The sequence below is a fragment of the Bombus vancouverensis genome, chromosome 10, assembly GCF_051014615.1.
Source record: "Bombus vancouverensis nearcticus chromosome 10, iyBomVanc1_principal, whole genome shotgun sequence".
NCBI classification, from domain to species: Eukaryota; Metazoa; Arthropoda; class Insecta; order Hymenoptera; family Apidae; genus Bombus; species Bombus vancouverensis.
Genome location: NC_134920.1, coordinates 13695130 through 13715238, shown reverse-complemented (window position 1 = coordinate 13715238; position 20109 = coordinate 13695130). Strand labels below are relative to the sequence as shown.

The 20109-nt window shown below is 29.5% G+C and overlaps 3 protein-coding genes and 1 long non-coding RNA gene across 6 annotated transcripts in view; 2 read left to right on the top strand and 2 right to left on the bottom strand.

Annotated features, from left to right (window-relative positions):
* Positions 1 to 830: 830 nt before the first annotated feature.
* LOC117163570 (venom acid phosphatase Acph-1) lies at positions 831 to 5254 on the bottom strand. 3 transcript variants are annotated; one of them, XM_033345963.2, is made up of 7 exons: positions 5051 to 5254; positions 3806 to 3858; positions 3369 to 3473; positions 3032 to 3297; positions 2744 to 2900; positions 2205 to 2534; positions 831 to 1820 (listed from the first exon to the last, which is right to left on the bottom strand). In XM_033345963.2, exons 1-7 carry the CDS (start codon positions 5052 to 5054, stop codon positions 1623 to 1625), a joined length of 1113 nt encoding a protein of 370 aa, XP_033201854.1. In that variant the 5' UTR covers positions 5055 to 5254; the 3' UTR covers positions 831 to 1622. The 3 variants fall into 3 exon arrangements, with proteins under 3 accessions (XP_033201854.1, XP_076478138.1, XP_033201853.1); XM_076622023.1 differs by lacking the exon at positions 5051 to 5254 and adding an exon at positions 4626 to 4689; XM_033345962.2 differs by lacking the exon at positions 5051 to 5254 and having other exon boundaries at positions 3806 to 4029.
* Positions 5255 to 5511: 257 nt separating this feature from the next.
* Positions 5512 to 20109, top strand: part of LOC117163368 (uncharacterized) — an 84769-nt gene continuing 70171 nt past the window's right edge. Inside the window, exons 1-2 of the long non-coding RNA XR_013059324.1 lie at positions 5512 to 5569; positions 6184 to 6281. This is a non-coding gene — a long non-coding RNA (uncharacterized LOC117163368). The remainder of the gene's footprint in view (positions 5570 to 6183; positions 6282 to 20109) is intronic.
* Positions 6917 to 10862, top strand: Cpsf73 (cleavage and polyadenylation specificity factor 73). Its single transcript, XM_033345710.2, has one exon. The coding sequence runs from the start codon at positions 7340 to 7342 to the stop codon at positions 9398 to 9400; it is 2061 nt and encodes a 686-aa protein (XP_033201601.1). The 5' UTR covers positions 6917 to 7339; the 3' UTR covers positions 9401 to 10862.
* Positions 10015 to 19086, bottom strand: DNApol-theta (DNA polymerase theta). The gene is made up of 21 exons (XM_033345707.2): positions 18276 to 19086; positions 17939 to 18169; positions 17608 to 17861; positions 17382 to 17514; positions 17106 to 17307; positions 16811 to 17006; positions 16570 to 16739; positions 16204 to 16471; positions 15789 to 16119; positions 15544 to 15685; positions 15228 to 15471; positions 15023 to 15164; positions 12642 to 14670; positions 12369 to 12577; positions 12070 to 12271; positions 11807 to 11988; positions 11608 to 11727; positions 10882 to 11217; positions 10549 to 10813; positions 10234 to 10460; positions 10015 to 10155 (listed from the first exon to the last, which is right to left on the bottom strand). Exons 1-21 carry the CDS (start codon positions 18984 to 18986, stop codon positions 10015 to 10017), a joined length of 6735 nt encoding a protein of 2244 aa, XP_033201598.2. The 5' UTR covers positions 18987 to 19086.

The following is a 20109-nucleotide window of genomic DNA, read 5'->3' as shown; positions in this document are numbered from 1 at the left end:
TTCCTTGCGTGAAAAGAAAATAAAATTGTTTGGATTGTTTTTCGCGGTGCGAGATCGGTCAACGAACGTCGGACGAGCGATTGGGACACGTACAGCGGCCACGATTGGAAGTATGCGTATGAATTGCGTGGAGTACGTATTGATTATTGTTTTAAAAATACGCAGTCTATGGCAAGTTCTGTTGAAAATATTTATCAGTGACGAGTACAAAATCATTATTTGAAGGGATGGTTTTATATACGTGAAAGATACGATCGAACATGATCACTGATACTATAGTTTTGCCATAATACTAGATAATACTGCTAGATTGTGTAATTTTTACTATACTATTACAAGCCGTGTTTCCAAATTTACAGAAATAGGCCTGGATGACAAGATGGTAATGAAATATTTATAAATATATATATATATTAATACATATTTTACTTCCGCGTAATACTTAATATGTTATAAAGGCGAAAAGTGATCAGAGATACGTAGACACATAAGTTGGAATTGTATGACTTAAACTTACTATTCCTACATGTACTAACGTGCATTTTACGCAATTAGCATTTCGTATACGTATAAAATATCGTGAAAAGAATTTTTATTGCAAATTCCTTTCGAGTAAATTTATAAGTTATTGTTCTCAAAGTTAAAATACTAATAATAGTATTAAAATATGAATATCAATTATGTACTATATATTAAACTGTCGATTAAGTTGAAATCAACTAAGTAGAAAAGACATGCAAATCGGATGAAATAATATTTGTATTCTTGGCAATATTTTATATATATGTGTGTGTGTGCGCGTCCGAAAATGAATACATCAATAGGAAATGTTTTTAAATTCGGCATTTTATATAATACATATTATGAAAGCGTGTTATTATTATATTTTTCCTGATTAAAAGAATTCTATATCTTAGATATAAGAATGTTATAACAATCGAGCACTAATTTTTATAGCGACTTAAGAATTATGCGTCCAACGAATATACGAAATTAAACTAGAATATAATGTATGTATCTATATACATATTGCGATCGGTTGGAGAAATTAAAAAAAGGGTCATACGATCGATAAATTTTTTTGTCATCGATGGTTGATTAAAATCATTTCGTTAAATATCGGCAAAGATAACTTACCATAAATAATTATATCGTGCGTCGGTAAAAGGTAAAATGGCGTTGACTATAATCATCGGCTAAGATAATAGTTGCAAATTACCATCGGTTGTACATAATACATTCGGCAATTGTAGTTTTAACTTGAGTCAAGATATAAAATGTGTGATGAACAAGTTCTCAAAAATTAATCGAATACGTATCTAAAATTTAAAGTTTGCGTTCGTGATACATACGCGTGATAAAACAAACAAAATTGAATTTGTTTCGAAAGATTATTCATTGAATATAAGACAACTTGTTTCTTAACGAGCTTAGATTGAAAATACTTAATATTATAAGTACATATTGTTATCAGTTTGCCATGTTATGTCATTAGTTTACGATAGTTCGCGAAGGAAGTTCTATTTTTCATATTTCTATCTTTCATATTAATATATATCTTTCATATATATTAAGTGTTACTTCGTGTCGCAATTATATCGTTGTTATAACATGACCAACGTTTAATTAACATTAAGCGTTTCGATGTATAGTTTATGTAACTCTTCTTTCGATAGATAATCCCATTTGTGGTTAACTTCCTCGTCCGATGGAAGCAAGTCATTTACGATATTTAAATATTTTTCAATTGGACAAATTTCGTCGCATTCTGAAATTTTATAAACTTTCAATTCGTCCGTAACTCCGTTCCAGAATAGCATCTAAAAGAAAAAAATAATACACATAATTGAATAATAATAAATTAAAATACGAATTAATCTTTGTTCCATCCAAACAAACGAACACATTGTCTAATATGCGTGCAACAATCAACTAAATTATGAATAAAATAGTTTTTGCTACCTCGTGTTTTCTTGCCAACCATAATTACCCGATTAATTACGTTCCATAACTTTTAATTACTAAGAATTAATATCCTTTCATCTTCGTACGAATATATATTAATCGGCAACTTTATCGATTTTATCGTTCACTAAGTTAATGCATTGGTATTACTATACTTCATATTAATTTTGTCTTAGCCCGTTGAATAAATTAATTCGATTATATACATAGTACATTGATAAATTATCAAACGTAATTACCCTGATGTAGACCTTGTTATTTAGATCCTTCAGTTTCTCAAATATAATCGCAGATCCATAAGGCGGTATCTCAGGCTCGGTTAAGTTGAGCGCTCTCACAACAGCAGCGACATTTACTTCGTGTCCGCTATACAAGTAAATCTTTCTTGGTCTATCGCGTTTCTCGTTTATTCGAATATTGTCAATGAATCTTCTGATAATCACACCGCCGTTCAATCGTTTCAAAAGCGGCGTGTAGGAACGTATTTCGTATTCTATCTTCACGATATCTTGTAGCTTTTTGGAAACTTCTTCGGTATACCATTCTGGCAATAAATGATTCATGGTTTGCTGCAAAATTATTTTAATATACATACATCCTGCCCGATTTTTTCAAATCTAAATTATTAAAATTTATCAACTGTATTATACGTTTCTTTGATTCAATTATTAGAACAAAATTCTCCAGTTTTATATCATTTTCGCTATAATCGTTACCAGGTATTACTCAAAAGGTAATAATTTTACAATCTCAGATTATAATAAATAATTGCTCGTACCTTTGCTACAAGTTGGTTGTATAGTTCATATGCCATATACGTTGTCGTTATATTCAGACCAGTCTTTTCGCTAAGCAGCTTGAATAGATCTCTATAGGATAGTAGTCTTCGAAGAATCTCTTCCGTATTTCTAACTTCGTCTACAGTTTTCATATATCTGTAAATAAAACATTTTGACTCTAATATTTTCATTTGCATTCTCTATATGTTTCTCTATTGTTCTTTCTGAATTTCCGTCTCTTTCGTCGATGTATGATAAAACAACAGGAAAATGTCTTAAACGCTTACAATGGGGAAAGATCGGGTTTCAGAATATTATCGATTTTCTCTGGCATATAATAAATCGGTATAGGCATCCACGATAAATTTTGATTCCACGTTTGCAGTGGAGTTGGATGATAGAGTCCAGCTAACACCAATTGAAGGGACATTTTCGTTCGGTCGTGATCCGTACTGTACGCATAAACGTCACTGGGATGATAGATATCTCCCAAGAATTTACCATAACGTTCTTTTAACATCGTTCCGATCCGATACTCTCTCATCTTTCCCTCCTGAAAACAATTTATTTATTATAACAATAACATTTTTATTTTATCGTGTAACGTTCGCAATTACCGCTTACGTTCGTCAGTTGAGCAAGACCCCACGGTTCATAAATTGATATGTTATGATAATCGACTGGCGATATTTCTTTTTCACGCGGTGTCCTATCTCCATGTCTAAATAACTGGGGAAATTCCAAGAATTATGAATAATATATATCGAGATATTTTCTTAATTTTTCTTAATAATTCTTGATTTTAGTACCAATTGTATTATTAACTATTCGCTGTTGTTATTGAATATTACATTTTCATGGTTAATATGATAACTTAAAACATAACTCGTTATCGAATGACTATTGATAAATTGTAATTACAAAGTAAACAGCTTTAAAATATATAAATCTTAAAATGTAGTTTAAGGAAATCTCACCTTAATTAACAATCCGAAGAATTATTAGGACAATAAACAATTAAAGATGGATAAAGTGAAATCAAATAAACGATTAATACTTACTACTTGAACCAATTCCAGGCTAAAATCCCCATCTGTTACTTGACAAAATGAACCTACCAGAAGAATAATTACCGTTAGGACTAATTTTATGCGAGACATAGGCGGAGAAAAGAATAAGTCTGTAAGATAGAAGCTTTAAAATAACTGTGTGCTTGAACCGTTTGGCCGTAGAATCGTAACTGTATACGCTATTTTAAACTGAAGTGACACTGGACTAGCATATACTCGTGACCTTTAGCATCTCGGTTCCAACTTGTACCGCAAGTTGAACTTGCTGAATTATAACAAAATACATATATAAAAAGGTCGAAATTAACAAACAATTATTTAACATTTTTTAAATTTACAATTAATATATCATGTCCGATCATTTCTTGAAGTAGCATTTAAACTTATGGAATATCATATTTGCATCTGTTGATATTTGTAAAGTAGTAAGAAAGTTTGTCTATTACAAAAAAAGTTTAATTCTTTTTTAAATTGCAAACATAGTAAAAAATACATAAATGATATTATATATTTGGATAAAGATACGTCTTTTATTGCTTCGGCGGTTTTGAAATAAATTCATAAAATTCTCTTTTCAAATTTTAATTAAATAGTTTCACACGCGAATCACAAGGAAAACAAAGGAAAAATAAGCAAATAAAGAGTACACGAATGACGAAATCAATTCAGAATTTAGACATTCGAATAAAGATAATGTTTTTATCTATCTTAACGTCAATAAATAAGATCAGGTATCGTTATCATGTATGGATCTAGAATAAATTCTTAAAAGTTTTTCTCAAATTTTTCAGATAGTTTTAAATATACATACACTGTGGAGAAAAATGGGTAAACAAGAGTGATAGTTGCGAAATGTACATAGCGCAGTATACAGTGTAGTCGTTAGATTATATCCTTTGTAAATTTCCTTCTAAGAAAATTGACAAATTTCTAAGAAGCTTGTAACCTCTTCATAAAGATAAAAGCTAAAATGAAAATCAGTTATTTTATATTTCGAATATAATATTTTTGTGTTTCGAAGATATCGTAATGTTTGTATTAATTTGCGGCAGTAGGAATCGAGCTACGTTTGATAGCACTATACACGTATCCTGATGCGACCTAGAGTTTCTACCAGTCAACATTATGTAATCAAATGTTAAAATTATATAATCAAATGTTGAGCTATATATAAGGCAAAATAGATTATAATACAGCACTGTAAGTATTTTAATGACGTATTTATGTTTTACGTACTCATATTAAAGTGTGAACTTTGCTCTTGAAGACACAACGCACTTAGATACCGTTAGTAGATAGATACAGTTAAAACTGATTGCCAATTATCTTGGAATTACGTTGTCACGAGTAATAATCCGTTAAACTACTAGCATAATCTATGGCCCCACTTTGTTAAATACCTACGCGATCGACAGCTGATAGAAATAAAAATATAAGTCTCCGCGCAAGGTTACGGTTGTTTGACTACAGACCAAATATTAAATATATCATAATATCATAATATCAAATATATGAAAATAAAGATATATAATACTTTTACGTGATATGATCTTCGTGAATGTTACAAATATTTCAGATTTTATTGAAATCTAATCTGGCGCGTTTTCATCCAGACAGTACTCGTAAAAGCGCCATCTTTCAATGTTAAACTAAATTACTCTCGGTTAAAGTTCACATATTTTTTCCGGTTGCAGATACATATTGACAAAGTATACAGAACGTTTCCAACGATTAATAATTTTTGGTAACTAAAAGGTATGTGTATAGATACCTATTATTCATTAAATATCGTTGATATAAATTTTATTGCTTTATATATCTATATATAATAAGTTTATTAATTTAAATACATATAATAATGTAGGCATATGTATCTGCAATGTCACATTTATCTTTTTTAAACCAATTTTTTATGTATAAATCGTCAAAATTTGTTTAATCTGGTATTTAATTTTTTATATTCTTCTTTATCATATATATTTCTGCTTTTATTTTAATTTTTTATATCATCTCTGAATCAAGTGAGAATGAAATGATAAAAATGAGAAATATTTAGGTTTTGAATTAAACATATCGTTACAAGGAGATAAGAGATGATATATAACTTACAAATAAAAAGGCAGAATAATATAATAATACAAATAATGTAACATATAAAATTATATGTTATAGAACAATCTATTTTCGCGCGCTTTGTTAAAATTGAATAGAACGTAAAGACACCACCTGTCGACAGTAACATGTACGCAGTATTTGTAATTTGATAGCGTCGGTTGAAATTTTGAATAGTGCGCGTAATTTTTCGTCTCGAACAAAAAGTTAAATATCTATGTTATTTTTATAATTAAAACAACTGCTTTTGCACATAGTTTACAAAAGTTGTGTATTCTAACGTGGGATATCGAATACATATGGATATTAGACGCTTGTACGGGAAGGAAATGAAAAATTCGAGTTGGCGATTAAGGTACGAGTTTTACATGTATAATTCAGCTTAGCCTTTAATTTGTAACGCTTTTATTTAATTAAAACCGATGTTATTCCAAGCCTGTTCCAATTAAAAATACTATTTTAAGGTTGAAATTCTGTTTAAAAGTTTTACACAGCTCGAGTCATTATATCGTTGTATTAAATTTAAGAAAAGACAGCGGAAGATAGAAAAATTTCCAAATTCCTGGTTTAAGAATCTATCGTGGTTTTATGATTAACGGAAATTCAGATAATTCTTTGTAGTGTATAATCTTTAGTCTTGACGTGTCTAATTTTAAAAGTTAATCTTACATGTATTCAACATTTACTACCTATAATCTTTTCTGGAGAAATATATAAATATTTTTATGTATTAAGTGGAAATTTCCAATTATTTTTCTACTAAAATTTATGAATAATTCAAACGAAGAGTATAATTTTATTTCTTTCTTTAATATCAAGTTAAATAAAATATATTTCATTTTTTGGAGAAACTAATATAAGTTTACATATTTACATTTCCGTTGTAAGAATTAAAATATTTGTTAGTAATGAAATATGTGCATATTGTGCATGTAAATGAAATTATATTAAATTTTATACTTACGCTTCCACATGTAGTATATTGTAATTGTGGCGCTTGTAAGCGGGTATTGAATTGCTCTATACGTACACAATAACATAACTTACGTATTAAAAGTTGGAATAAATTTAAATATTAACGTGATATTTTGTTTGTAATATGCGAGTAACAGAGAAGAAGATTAGATTTGTTTAACTAATTTCATTGAAAATATCATTCATATATTTTAACCACTAAATCTGAAGTACAATTTTCTAACCTCTATTATCGCGTTACTTATTAGTTAAGTATATGATCATTGAAGATTCATTTTTTCTTTCTGGCGTAACAATAGGATATGTTTGTACAAACAATGTCTACAAACATAAGAAAAAACGTGTGTCATTTGTAACATAATTGGAACAAATTATACATGAGAATGTGATTTGTGAATAATTTTTATGATTGGATGATAATCACAAAATTATAAAAAGATGTCTGTGAAAAGAAAGCCAGAAACACAAGTGCCAGCCGAAGAAAGTGATTTATTATCGATTAGACCGCTTGGAGCTGGCCAAGAAGTCGGAAGATCGTGTATCATGTTGGAATTTAAAGGCAAAAAGATTATGTTAGATTGTGGTATACATCCTGGCTTATCTGGTATGGATGCATTACCATTTGTGGACTTGGTAGAAGCAGATGAGATTGATTTACTGCTAATTTCTCATTTTCATTTGGACCATTGTGGAGCCTTACCATGGTTTTTACAAAAAACCAGTTTTAAAGGACGATGTTTTATGACACACGCCACTAAAGCCATATATCGTTGGCTCTTGTCTGACTATATCAAAGTTAGTAACATTGCGACAGAGCAAATGTTATACACTGAATCTGACCTAGAAACTAGTATGGACAAAATAGAAACTATCAATTTCCATGAAGAAAAAGATGTGTTTGGAATCAAATTTTGGGCCTATAATGCCGGCCATGTATTAGGTGCTGCTATGTTTATGATTGAAATAGCAGGTGTTAAAATTTTATATACTGGGGATTTTAGTCGGCAAGAAGATAGACATTTGATGGCAGCTGAAATTCCAAATATTCATCCAGATGTTTTAATTACTGAATCTACTTATGGTACACATATACATGAAAAAAGGGAAGATCGCGAAGGAAGATTTACAAATTTAGTTCATGAAATTGTTAATAGAGGGGGAAGATGTTTAATACCAGTGTTTGCATTAGGTAGAGCACAGGAACTTCTCCTTATTTTGGATGAATATTGGAGTCAACATCCTGAACTTCATGAAATTCCCATTTATTATGCTTCTTCTTTAGCAAAGAAGTGTATGGCTGTTTATCAAACTTATGTAAATGCAATGAACGACAAAATTAGACGGCAAATAGCTATTAACAATCCTTTTGTATTTAAACATATCTCCAATTTAAAAGGAATTGATCATTTTGAAGATATTGGACCGTGTGTAGTAATGGCTTCTCCTGGTATGATGCAAAGTGGGCTATCAAGGGAATTATTTGAATCTTGGTGTACAGATGCAAAAAATGGAGTTATAATTGCTGGTTACTGCGTAGAGGGAACATTGGCAAAAACTATTTTATCAGAACCTGAAGAGATTACAACCATGTCTGGACAAAAGTTACCATTAAAAATGTCTGTTGACTATATATCATTTTCAGCACATACAGATTATCAACAAACTTCAGAATTCATACGTATTTTAAAACCACCTCATGTTGTACTTGTGCATGGGGAACAAAATGAAATGGGTAGATTAAAAGCAGCATTGCAAAGAGAATATGAAGATGATCCTAATACAACAATGGAAATACATAATCCAAGAAATACTGTTGCTGTAGAATTATACTTTAGGGGGGAAAAAACTGCCAAAGTAATGGGCACATTAGCAATGGAAACACCAAAACCAGGGCAAACATTATCTGGGGTTTTAGTGAAAAGAAATTTCAATTATCATATGCTAGCACCTTGCGACTTATCAAAATATACGGATATGAGTATGAGTCAAGTTATTCAAAGACAGAGCATTTATTTTTCAGCATCATTGCCAGTATTAAAACATCTTCTAACTCAAATTGCTGGAAGCTTGGAAGTTGTAGATGATAAAAAATTACGTGTTTTTAAAAATATTGATGTCACAATTGATGGAAAAATTGTTACTATGGAGTGGATCGCAACACCTGTAAATGATATGTACGCAGATTCTGTTTTGACTGCAATATTACAAGCTGAGATGATGGAACAGCCACCCAAAGTATTACCAGCACCTACAAAAATGGATCGAATGCATTTTAAAGAATGTTTGATAGAAATGCTACAAGAAATGTTTGGGGAGGACTCTGTTCCTAAGATCTTTAAAGGAGAAAAGCTGTATGTAACAGTTGATGGGAAAAAAGCACATATAGATTTATTAAATTTAGAAGTCACCAGTAAAGAAGATGAAACATTTCAACAAATAGTACAAACAGCAGTAACAAAGTTACACCAATCTCTTGCACCTCCTTGTGATACAATTTAAGAAATATTTTTTTTAAGTTGCATATAAGATATAATGCTTGCAAGATTACTATTATGTATATTAATAGAAAATGTTGAACAACAAAGACTTTTATTTCTTATACAATTCAATGGTATTATACAACACAATCACTTATACATTTTTACAAAAATAATGATATTAATAAGTAAAAGTATAACAATTACTGTTCGAATTTTTTTTGTATAAATTTGAATCTTAAACTTTGTATCATATAAATCTTGATACTTTATATAATATGATTCAAATAGTAAAAATTGTTTGAAAATTCATGTTCACTAAATATTAACTTATTATTTAAATCTCGGTTTAATCTTCTGAAATATGCAATTATTTATATCATTTAAATATACAATTCATTGTTTCATATTACGATATAAAAAAAAAAATGATAAAAAACAGAATAAATATGTACATACAATTCACCTTACTATAAATCTATGCAAAAATGCACAATATTATAAGTCACAGAAAAAAATTTAAACATGATTGACTACCTTTTTATGTAAAAGTGTATATAAAAAAATTTTTATTCAAGTACGTAATTCAAACAATTAGACAATACTAAATATTTTCTTATAGAAAAACTTAGTAGATTAGCAAATAGTATATTCAGAAAGATCCCCCCATGCTGGTCCAACTTTAAGTTTCACAGGCAACGGTACTGCAAGTTGACATACTTGTTCCATTGATTCCTTTACTATTTTTGCAACTTGGTTTAAATCATGTATATTCACCTAATATGAGGAAAAGAAATGAGAAATGGTAAAATACAAGCATTCAAAATAGAAAACTGATACAAAGCTATTACTGACCTCATATAAAAGTTCATCGTGGAGTTGTAATACTAGATAACCACCTCTTTGTTCTGCTTCTCTACTGTTACTTCTCAATTTACGAATAGGATTGCTACTAGGCATAATGGTTGTAGCCATTGGAAACTCGACTCGTATTCTTTCTTCGATATTTACCATTGCTTTTTTAGCAATATCAGCTGCAGAACCCTGAACTTTTGTATTCACTGCTTGGCGTTCTGCTTGTACTATGAGATTTAAAAAATTACATTAATTTATTCCTAATTAAACGAAAAATTTTGTTATGGAAACCAATCTATATTTAAGAACACCCACATTTTTCCACCGGACTTGTACTTGTCAGTTCAGGAAACATTCTACGTCTTTCCAGGATAGTTGTTATGTAACCATTTGTACGTGCTTCGTCCAATACATTACTCAACCACTTAGATATACCTGGGTATGCATTCATAAAAGATTCTAAAAATTCTTTGGCTTTAACTTCATCTACTGATAAATTCTCAGCAAGTGTTTTCACTCCCATGCCATAGATCATGCCATAGCACAATTGTTTTGTATGCTGACGTATTTTATCATCAACCTTTTAATGTGTCAATATATGTCAATAAAATTATTTTTAACAATATAAATTGTTTATACAGTATTTACCTGATCTTCAGATATGTGATTCCAATTGGCTGCAATGTTCTTAAAAATATCACCTGGTTTCCGCATAATATCACATAATAGTATATCTCTTGAAAAATGAGCTAATATTCTCAATTCAAGTTGACAGTAGTCTGCTGACAACATAACATTGCCTATTGCTGGTATAAATGCCATTCGAACACTTATTGTAAAGCTATTGTCTTTAAAATTAAAATCCTTTGGCACATTTTGTAAATTTGGTTCATGCATCGAAACTCTACCCGTTAATGTAGATGTAATACAATTACCGTGAATACGAGAACTGTGTTGAGCTAGATTCAATATTGGATAAATAATCTAAAAAATGTATTTCATTATTTTACTTTGAATTATTTAATTAATATATAGAGTAAAATTACATTTTTTCATTCGAGTTTTAATTTTCGAAAAGTTTGAACTTGGCTAATTATTGACTGAGCATAAGTAAACAATTAGCAGAAAGTTATTCTATATACATGTGAAAATAAGTTAAAAATGTGGAATATAATTTTCCTGTTTAAAGCAAAAAAAATAAAATAAAATAAATAAAATAAAATAAAATAAATTTGCAAATTTACTATTCCTGGAAATGAAGCTTTTGGTGAAAAAATTGTATTCCACATTTTTTCATAAAGAATCCTCGCGTTTACTTATACACGTAATTTCAGTTTTTTAATTTTATCAAAAACTTGTTTAATCTATACATGCCTTAGATTGAGTTGCACTTAATTTACGCCATGACATAACAAGACTAGATACTGGATGATCAGACTGCTCTAATACAGCTTTATTAACGCTAATCTTTTTTCCCTTGTATAAGCCTAAAATCTATAACAATTAACAATTTAGCAATTAAATTCAAACAACTGTGCGAATAACAATCCATTTCATTAATATATTTACAAACCTCTCCAACTTGCTTAGACGAGGAAAAATTGAATCTTCTTCCACATAATGCATATGCTTGTTCTTCTAATGACATCATCTCTTCATGGATGATGGAAGACAAATCTTGTAATGATTTTAACGATACACCTAAACCAGTTAATTCCATGCAAGCTAGTAAGGTCACTGTCCTCATTTCAATATCTGAAAATATATTTAATGTTTCAAAAATGTAAAAGAATATGAGATAGAGTAATAATGAAGCATATTCATTATATTTATTACCTTTAAATGTGTATAGTAATGTTGGACTCTGTTGTTCTAACTTGTCTAATAGTTTATCTGTTATATGCCATGTAAGTACAGCTTCTGCAGATGCTCTGAGCTCTCCTGCTATTTCACTTTCGATATACAATCCAGGTCCTACATCATAACATGTACCTATTCTTTTCGCTATGAAACATCCTTGTGGAAAATATTCTTTCACCTGTTTTGTGTATTAATTTAAATATAGTAAAATTATAACATAATTTAATATAATATGTAAATTTATTTATAAAAATAAAGTTGTACATATTGCTTACCATTTCATGAAATGTTTTTTCACGACTGCTCCCATGATGCAGCCAACCTGCTACTTTTGGGTCTAAAAATTTGCAACTTGCGGTAATACTACAGCATTTATACAAGGTTTTAAACATTTCTTTAGTTGCAAAGCATTTTACATACAAAAAGGTGTTACTCAGCAATTCTTTTAATAGTTTCATTTGATCTTTGCCTGGGATTTTTAAATCTAAAAATTTATAGTGTTAGAAACTAAGAGGGAGAAAAATTAATATTAACATAATTTTAAATACCTCGTTCATTGGAGAAAGAAATATAATATGCAATATTGTTTTCCCAAGCAATAGCAGCACCACATAATTTTCTCTCTGCATGCACATAATTTTCCATTTTTTTAGACCTCTTTTTTCTTTCAGTAGTAGTAGGACCAATGATCTTAGAGCCTATATTATTAGTTTTATCATTATACAATTCACAATTTAAAGCTAACGCAATATATCGTTTTTGCATCACTTCACGCTTAAACAAATTAAATGTGGCTCTATCACTTCCAACTTTTATAATATTTAATGTATTCCAATTAGTTGTTTCATTTACAGTATCTGCAAGTTCATTTGTTTTTACACACGTTTTAGGACTATTTTGAGTACTTTTTAAATTAAATGTAGACTTCTGTAAAAAATTTTCCGATTTTATGGGTGTATCTTCGTCTGAATTCGAAATTGCATTGTCTATACTAGAATTTTTATTAGTTAATGTTTTTTGCACAAGTATCTCATTTAATTTTGATTTGATTTTACATTTTTCAATTTCTATTCTGTCTGAAACAGTAGTTGCATGATTTTTATCATCAAATATCCGATCGGAAACTTTTTGAGTATACAACTTCTGTTTCCTTACAGAATCTAGTTTACTTTGTAACTTGCTACTTGTAGCAGGTGAATTTATATTTTGGGAAGCAATAACAATTTCATCTAAATCTGATTTGTTTGAATCTAACAATGTTCCGCCGTTTTTACTAAAAACCGTGACATTTGCAATAGGTGATTTTGCAACTTGTATATTACTCAGTCTACGTTTCTGTGGTCTTTTTTTTATATAATCGTCCATAGCTCGTTCAAATTTCATATCGCATTTCTTTCTTATCTCTAACGTCGTACTACTTATTTCATTGGTTTCTACGAAATGTTGCACATTTGCATTTTTTCCATCTTTGATGTTATATTTAACTGATATATTATGGTTATTTTTATCTTTACTTTGATTTAACTTCTCCATTATTTTTTTCGTTTCATTCCAAGAATCATCTTTCCACGAAAGTGTGCTCTGTTTTACTTGTGAATTTAAAGAATTCGTATTTATATGTTTATCTTTCACATTCTTTTCTGTGACTGTCTCATTGTTGTTAGTACTAGAAGTGATTTGTAACTCTACATCTTTTTTGTCCTGTATTGTTACTTTGGGTTCAGATAATCTAGTTTCTTCAAATTCTGTGAATTGTAGAGAATCAACGATATTTTGTTCAAGAACATTACAAATTTGTGTATCGAGATTTAAACTGTCATCAAAAAGACTAGGACTTCTCGAAAAAACTTCTGTTTTTATATCATTCTGAAAACTAGATGAATGCGTAATCGTATTTCTGTAAGCTGATACTTTAGTGCTTGTTTCGTCCGAAATTCTTATTTTCTTAGTTGGTATATCATTCACATTCTGAATGTTTTGGTCTTCATTAATGGAATGTTTACTAGTAACATTTCGGGTACAGTCTGTTTTCCTATCGTCGAAATCGAGTAATGATTTACTATTTCGTCTTGAAGCAGATGTTATTTTAGGGCTACTACTTTCAAGGAAATTACTTGATAGAGTATCATACAACTCAGGGATGTCTATTTGTAATAATTGATCAGTAAGTTTTAAGTCATCATGCCTTGTCTCTTGCAATGTATTATTTTCTAAGTTACATTTAGAATCGTTAATATTTTTTATAATATTTTCATCAATTTTAGATTTTTTATTTTTATCGGATTTGTGATTTAATGAGCTTTCTTTTTCATTAACAAAATTGACATTCTTATTCATACTCTCGTTGGTTATTGAACATGAATTCTTCTCATATTTATTTTGAATGACAATTTCGCTTAAATTATCCTTATTTTTAGGATTGCTGTATGTAGTTTCAAGTTTTATTTCTACATTTGTGCGTTTTGTTGCTTGAAATCTATCTTGTTGTTCATATAAACTTATTTCGCTATTAGATTTGTTTGTAATGACTAATTGATCATTCTGTTTCCATGACATATCTTGCAATCTCAGTTCATTCTGCAAATCAAGTGCAATATTAAACCTCTTACCATACCATTTAACTCGGAAGAATCCGGGCGCAATCATTGCGCCCGAATGGTCGAGAAAGGAGCCGAAGTGGCGGAGACTGTCGGAACTTGAAACATTATATCGTGCGACTGAGTGCGAGATAGCAGCGCCCGTGTTTAGAAAAAAGACACCATTCGAGACATTCATACTTGGCCCGAGATTAAGACCACGAGTGAGACTCGTGATATTCAGGTTTGGCTCAAAATTCTCATCACGACTCAAACTCGTCAAAGTATGGCAAGGGGTTAAGGTATAAAATCATTCAAAAATATCAATCTTTAAAACTATAACTGTTAACTACCTGTACTAATGTTCTCGCCTCGTGAACTAACATCGTTGCAGCTTCATGAGGCGTTAAACCATCTTTTCCAGTGACAAATACTGTTCTCATTTTATTTCGTTTTACTGCTTCCGATTCGTGTTCACCATCCTGTTCTTTTTCACTAAAATATAATTTCAATAATAATAGACTCTTGTTGAATCAATAAAATATTTTACTGATGTACCTTTCAAAAGGAAGTGCCTTATAAAGCGCACGTTCAACATCAAGTTCATTAGCAGTAGCTAATTCTGCTACAGATGTGATTCCATGCTTGTAAAGACTTCTAGCACGTAGCCCATTTAACATTGGGAGACGCAATAGATCTAATAACTCTCTACATACACCAAACTGTAACCGTGTCTGAAATTGTGAGACTAGTAATTCTAGACAGCCCCAGCCCAATTGCTTACAGAATTGCGTGATCATCCCTGAAGACCATTTTAAAATATTTATAATATCATCCAATTAAATATTTTCTTATAATACATAAGAAATATTACCAGCAAATGTAGAAGCAGATTGCTGTAAAGTTTGAAGAACTCCACGGCAACAGCCATATTTTGTACAAACTACAGTAAGGGGAACTTCACGAACTAAATCATGTAATGCTAATGCAGTATAAAATCTCTTATGTATACTAAGCTGAAAATAGAAATTTACATTACTTAGTGAACATAATTAATAAATATATCCACTCATTAATATCAATTGCTAATATATAATGTTCAAATACAAAATAATTCACCAATTTCCCCGGTCGTATGATGCCTTGAACAGCTGATGTTAAAAATCGTTCTTCTACGCCAACAAGTTGCCCAACCCTACGTTCACTTTCTGACAGCATTTTCCATAACTCTAAAAATGTCATCCAATCGATACTTCCAATTTGATTTCCAGAATTTAGTGGTGTCACTAGGTATATCACATGTAATTCTGTATCCAACACAAAGCATCGTCTTGCTTTTTGAAGTTCTTCAAGTAAGAACAAACCGTCTTTAGGTGAAATAGAAGCTGCTAAACATGCTTTACCGAAAGCTGTAGCCACCCACCTATGTCCATCTTCAGTTTTTTGCAACCTATGTAATATTACGTTATATGGAGTATAAAAATATCATCTAATATAAGAAAAACTTGAAAATAATTATTTTTATAATACTTACAATAAAAATTCATTATCTACTAAAAATTTGATTGCGTCGTTCCAAGGACTTTTTGAGTTGTACTCATCACTCAAACTTACTAAGGTAGATTTAATGTACAATTCAAGATGTAATGGAGTATGAACGATCTCACTAGCTATAGCTTCTAGAAGAGCTCGAATTAAAGGTGTTGAATCCTCAAGACAGGATTCAATTGGTTCCAAAGAAGCTGATAACAATATCTCAGCTGCTTTTTGTTCAGTTGGATTACACATAAGTATACTTTCCCCTATGAAGATATAACTGAGTCTATATTCCCTTTCATTAACTTATGCATTGAACTAAATTGATTTACTCCATTATTTTATCTGATCCTATTATCTTTACCTGCTGTATCCTTTCCCATTCTACCTGCTCGTCCTATCATTTGTCGATAGGTAAGGCTATCTAGTAATTTTCCAGCAAACTTTGGAGATCTAATAATCACCCTTCTAGCAGGTAAATTTACTCCACTACTTAAAGTTGATGTGGCAACAAGAACTCTTAAAGACCCAGATCTGAAATAATTTAACATGTAATTAGTTTTTCTAAATATTCATATAATATGGAAGATACGTGAATTAAAAACCTGAAAGATCCTTCTATAATATCACGTTCATCCATGGTAAGACCAGCATGATGAAAAGCTGTCCCAAAAGAAACTGTGTTCTTTAATATGTTATCTAACCCTGTAGGACTACGTTTTAGTTGCTCCAATGTTTCAGAAATTAATGCAGTATCCAGTTGCTGCCTTAAAGTTTTACCTAGTTTCGTATTTTCTCGACCTAAAAAAATGAAATTATGAATTATTATTATGAATATTATGAATTGTGCAATTATAAGCCAAAATTTAAAATTTAAAAATTTAATATTATTAAATATACCCAGTTTACAAAATGCAGCAGCAATTTGTTCAGCTAGTTTCTCACACCAATTTTTTGTAGAACAAAAGATTAATACACTATGTCCATCAGATATTGTCTCGATACACAGGTGAAGAATATCATCCGAGTCCATAGTTAATTCTGGCATTGGTGTTAAGTTTCGTATAAGACATAATTTATTATCATATATACTTCTACCTATCTAAAAGCATATAAGAATTTGTATTAAAAATTTCATATTATAAACATATCACAATTTTGTAATTTGTGAAATACCTTGCATTGTTCGTTTAATGGTATTGGTCTGAATTCTGTTTTATACAATTCTGCATCCAACCACTTAGCTAAAATGGACAAATTTGGAAGCGTAGCAGACATACCAATTAATTGTATATTAACATTCTCATTTCTGAAACAAAATAGAATATTAATTTCTGTACTTATTTACAATAGCAGATTATATTTTTCTTACATCACATAGAAATAAACATATTCCAATTACCTAAAAGTCATATATTTCAATTTAGTTAGAAGTAATTCGAGAAGATATCCGCGATTTGGATCACCAACAAGATGTAATTCATCTATGATTACCGAGCCTAAGTTGATTAATTCATTTTCTTCCATTAGATGATTTACTAATGAATTTGCCTTTTCGATAGTTGCTATTGCAATGTGAGTTGCTGCAAATCCTCCAGCAGGCATAACACCACCCATAAAACCCTCTACTCGAACACCACTATCAGATAATAAATCCTAAAAAATTACAGTTTAACATATAAGACATATGTAACATTCTTAAATTAGTTACTCATAGACTAAAAAAATCTTACTTGAAAATAATACATTTTTTCTCTAACAACAGAAACAAATGGTAAGATAAAAATCACTTTTTTTCTCCTTTCTAATACTGTTTTTATCATAAGAATTTCTGCTACTAATGTTTTTCCAGCTGACGTTGGAGCAGAGTATACAAGATTACGGTTTTCTTCAATGATCTTATGATTTGATAAGCATTCAGTTTGCCAATCAAACATAGTAACTACTCCTCGTGCTTCATATTTCTGTAACATATAGAAATAAACTCCTAGTGTCATAATTGAAATTTAAGAAATGGATAGAACTAACTATTTTGAAATTAGTATAAGTTTATTAGAAATATAAATTTACCTGAAGAATGTTTGGTGGTAGACCCCAAGAAGCTAATTTATTTCGTTCTTGGGTAGGAATAATAGAGATAGAAGCATTTAATTTGGAAGATTTTTCTTTATTACTTACAAGAATATTACTATCAGATAATTTTACATTGCTTGTATCAATCGTAATAGTATTTGCAACAATACTTTTTTCATTACTATTATCAGCATGCAAGGTTGACGATTCAGATTTATTATATTGTTTTGGCAATATACTTGTATTTGAAGAAATATTATTTATATAATTCACATTTACATTAGCATTCTTTTTACTAATTCTATATGAATCGTGATTCTCCTTCGAGGAAGTAATATTTTTTGATTTTGATTTACTTATACTAGTCCTGCCAACAAGTTTTGATTTTAAAACATTATCTCTTTTAAGTTCTTTACATTTTAAATTATTTTGACTCGAAGTACGTTTCCTATTAGTAGGACTATGCGACTTTCCTTTGATTTCAATATCTTTATCGATATTATTTGATATATTTGTTACTTTAGAGAGAAACGTATCATCTTTGAAACATTTCTCTGTATCATTACAATTGTTAGTAATATCCATATCTTTGACTTCAGCCTGAATACAGGCAGACAGTGTATCATCCCCAAAGGATGGCATTTTATTCAAGCATTGCATTTTGCAATTTTGTGTTACTTGAATATTGTATATTAAAAATATATACATTAAAATTAACAAAAGATGGTATAATACATTATTCAATCATTATGACTAGATACATGAATTTTTTGGGTAATTTTTGTATAATTTTCATCCACGATTTTCGAATATACGATACATTATTTTGTATCTTCTTGCTTTAATATAATTCAATGAAATAATTTTATTATTCAATATTTACAAATCAAGCAATTATGTACACGATTAAAATTGAATGTCCGATTCATCATTTAATAAATAATTATATGAATACAATTTTTTCATTTATGTACAAAACTATTAATTATTTATACTATTTGGAGTAAATGTTACAAATGCTCCATTCTTTTATTTAAAATAAATATTCGACAAAAATAAATTATATATAATGTATAACTAAGGGAGAGCAAACGTTCACATATTCTTCTTCACAGAATTTTTTCTATTTTGTTTATTATGAAATTTAATAAAAAATCACATCGTCGATAAAATTTAAAATACATATGATTAACGTACAATCGCGCGTGGTGAGATCATGATTATTGCCGCTTTCTATTAAGATTTTTTATTTCGCTATCAATTAATTTATTGGCATGTAGATTGTATATAAAATGACATATAAACTATGACATAAAATAATATTACGAATTATCCATTTATAATATTTATTTTATCTATTGAAATAAATTACTCGAGTCATGAGATATTACCCTAAAATTTCCCTAGAACTTTAAGGTAGAATAAATTATATCATACATTTTCTTATTATTTGAAACTTTAGTAATTTAATTATTTGTTAATAATTAATATGCATAATTACTATATGTAGATGCGTTGTAATAACAATTAAGATAAATATATTTGTAAGAAAACAAATTTAGTATCATGTGTAAAGATAGATTTAGGGGCTATAGAATATTTATAAATTTAATCTTTTTACATTTTGTAATTGTTTCGGAAATTAAATTATAACATATGAATAAATGTATTTGAAAAAATTAATTATAATTTAATATTACAAATAAGTGTTAGGTTTGCATTTGATGCAGTTGATGTATTATGCCCTCTATCGTGAAATTTCTAAACCAATCTGTTGAAATGCAATGGATAATCAAAATGTCTCAAAATAAACGTAATATGTACATCTAAT

Coding starts and splice junctions, on each gene's coding strand:
- Cpsf73 (XM_033345710.2), top strand. CDS start 7,340: ATGTCTGTGAAAAGAAAGCCAGAAACACAAGTGCCAGCCGAAGAAAGT.
- LOC117163570 (XM_076622023.1), bottom strand. CDS start 4,674: ATGTACATTTCGCAACTATCACTCTTGTTTACCCATTTTTCTCCACAG. Junction 3,474..3,805: donor GCCTGGAATTGGTTCAAGTA/GTAAGTATTAAT, acceptor GAATTTCCCCAG/TTATTTAGACATGGAGATAG. Junction 1,821..2,204: donor ATAACAAGGTCTACATCAGG/GTAATTACGTTT, acceptor TTTTTCTTTTAG/ATGCTATTCTGGAACGGAGT.
- DNApol-theta (XM_033345707.2), bottom strand. CDS start 18,986: ATGTATATATTTTTAATATACAATATTCAAGTAACACAAAATTGCAAA. Junction 17,308..17,381: donor CATTAAACGAACAATGCAAG/GTATTTCACAAA, acceptor ATATGCTTTTAG/ATAGGTAGAAGTATATATGA. Junction 12,272..12,368: donor AAAAAACATTTCATGAAATG/GTAAGCAATATG, acceptor TACACAAAACAG/GTGAAAGAATATTTTCCACA.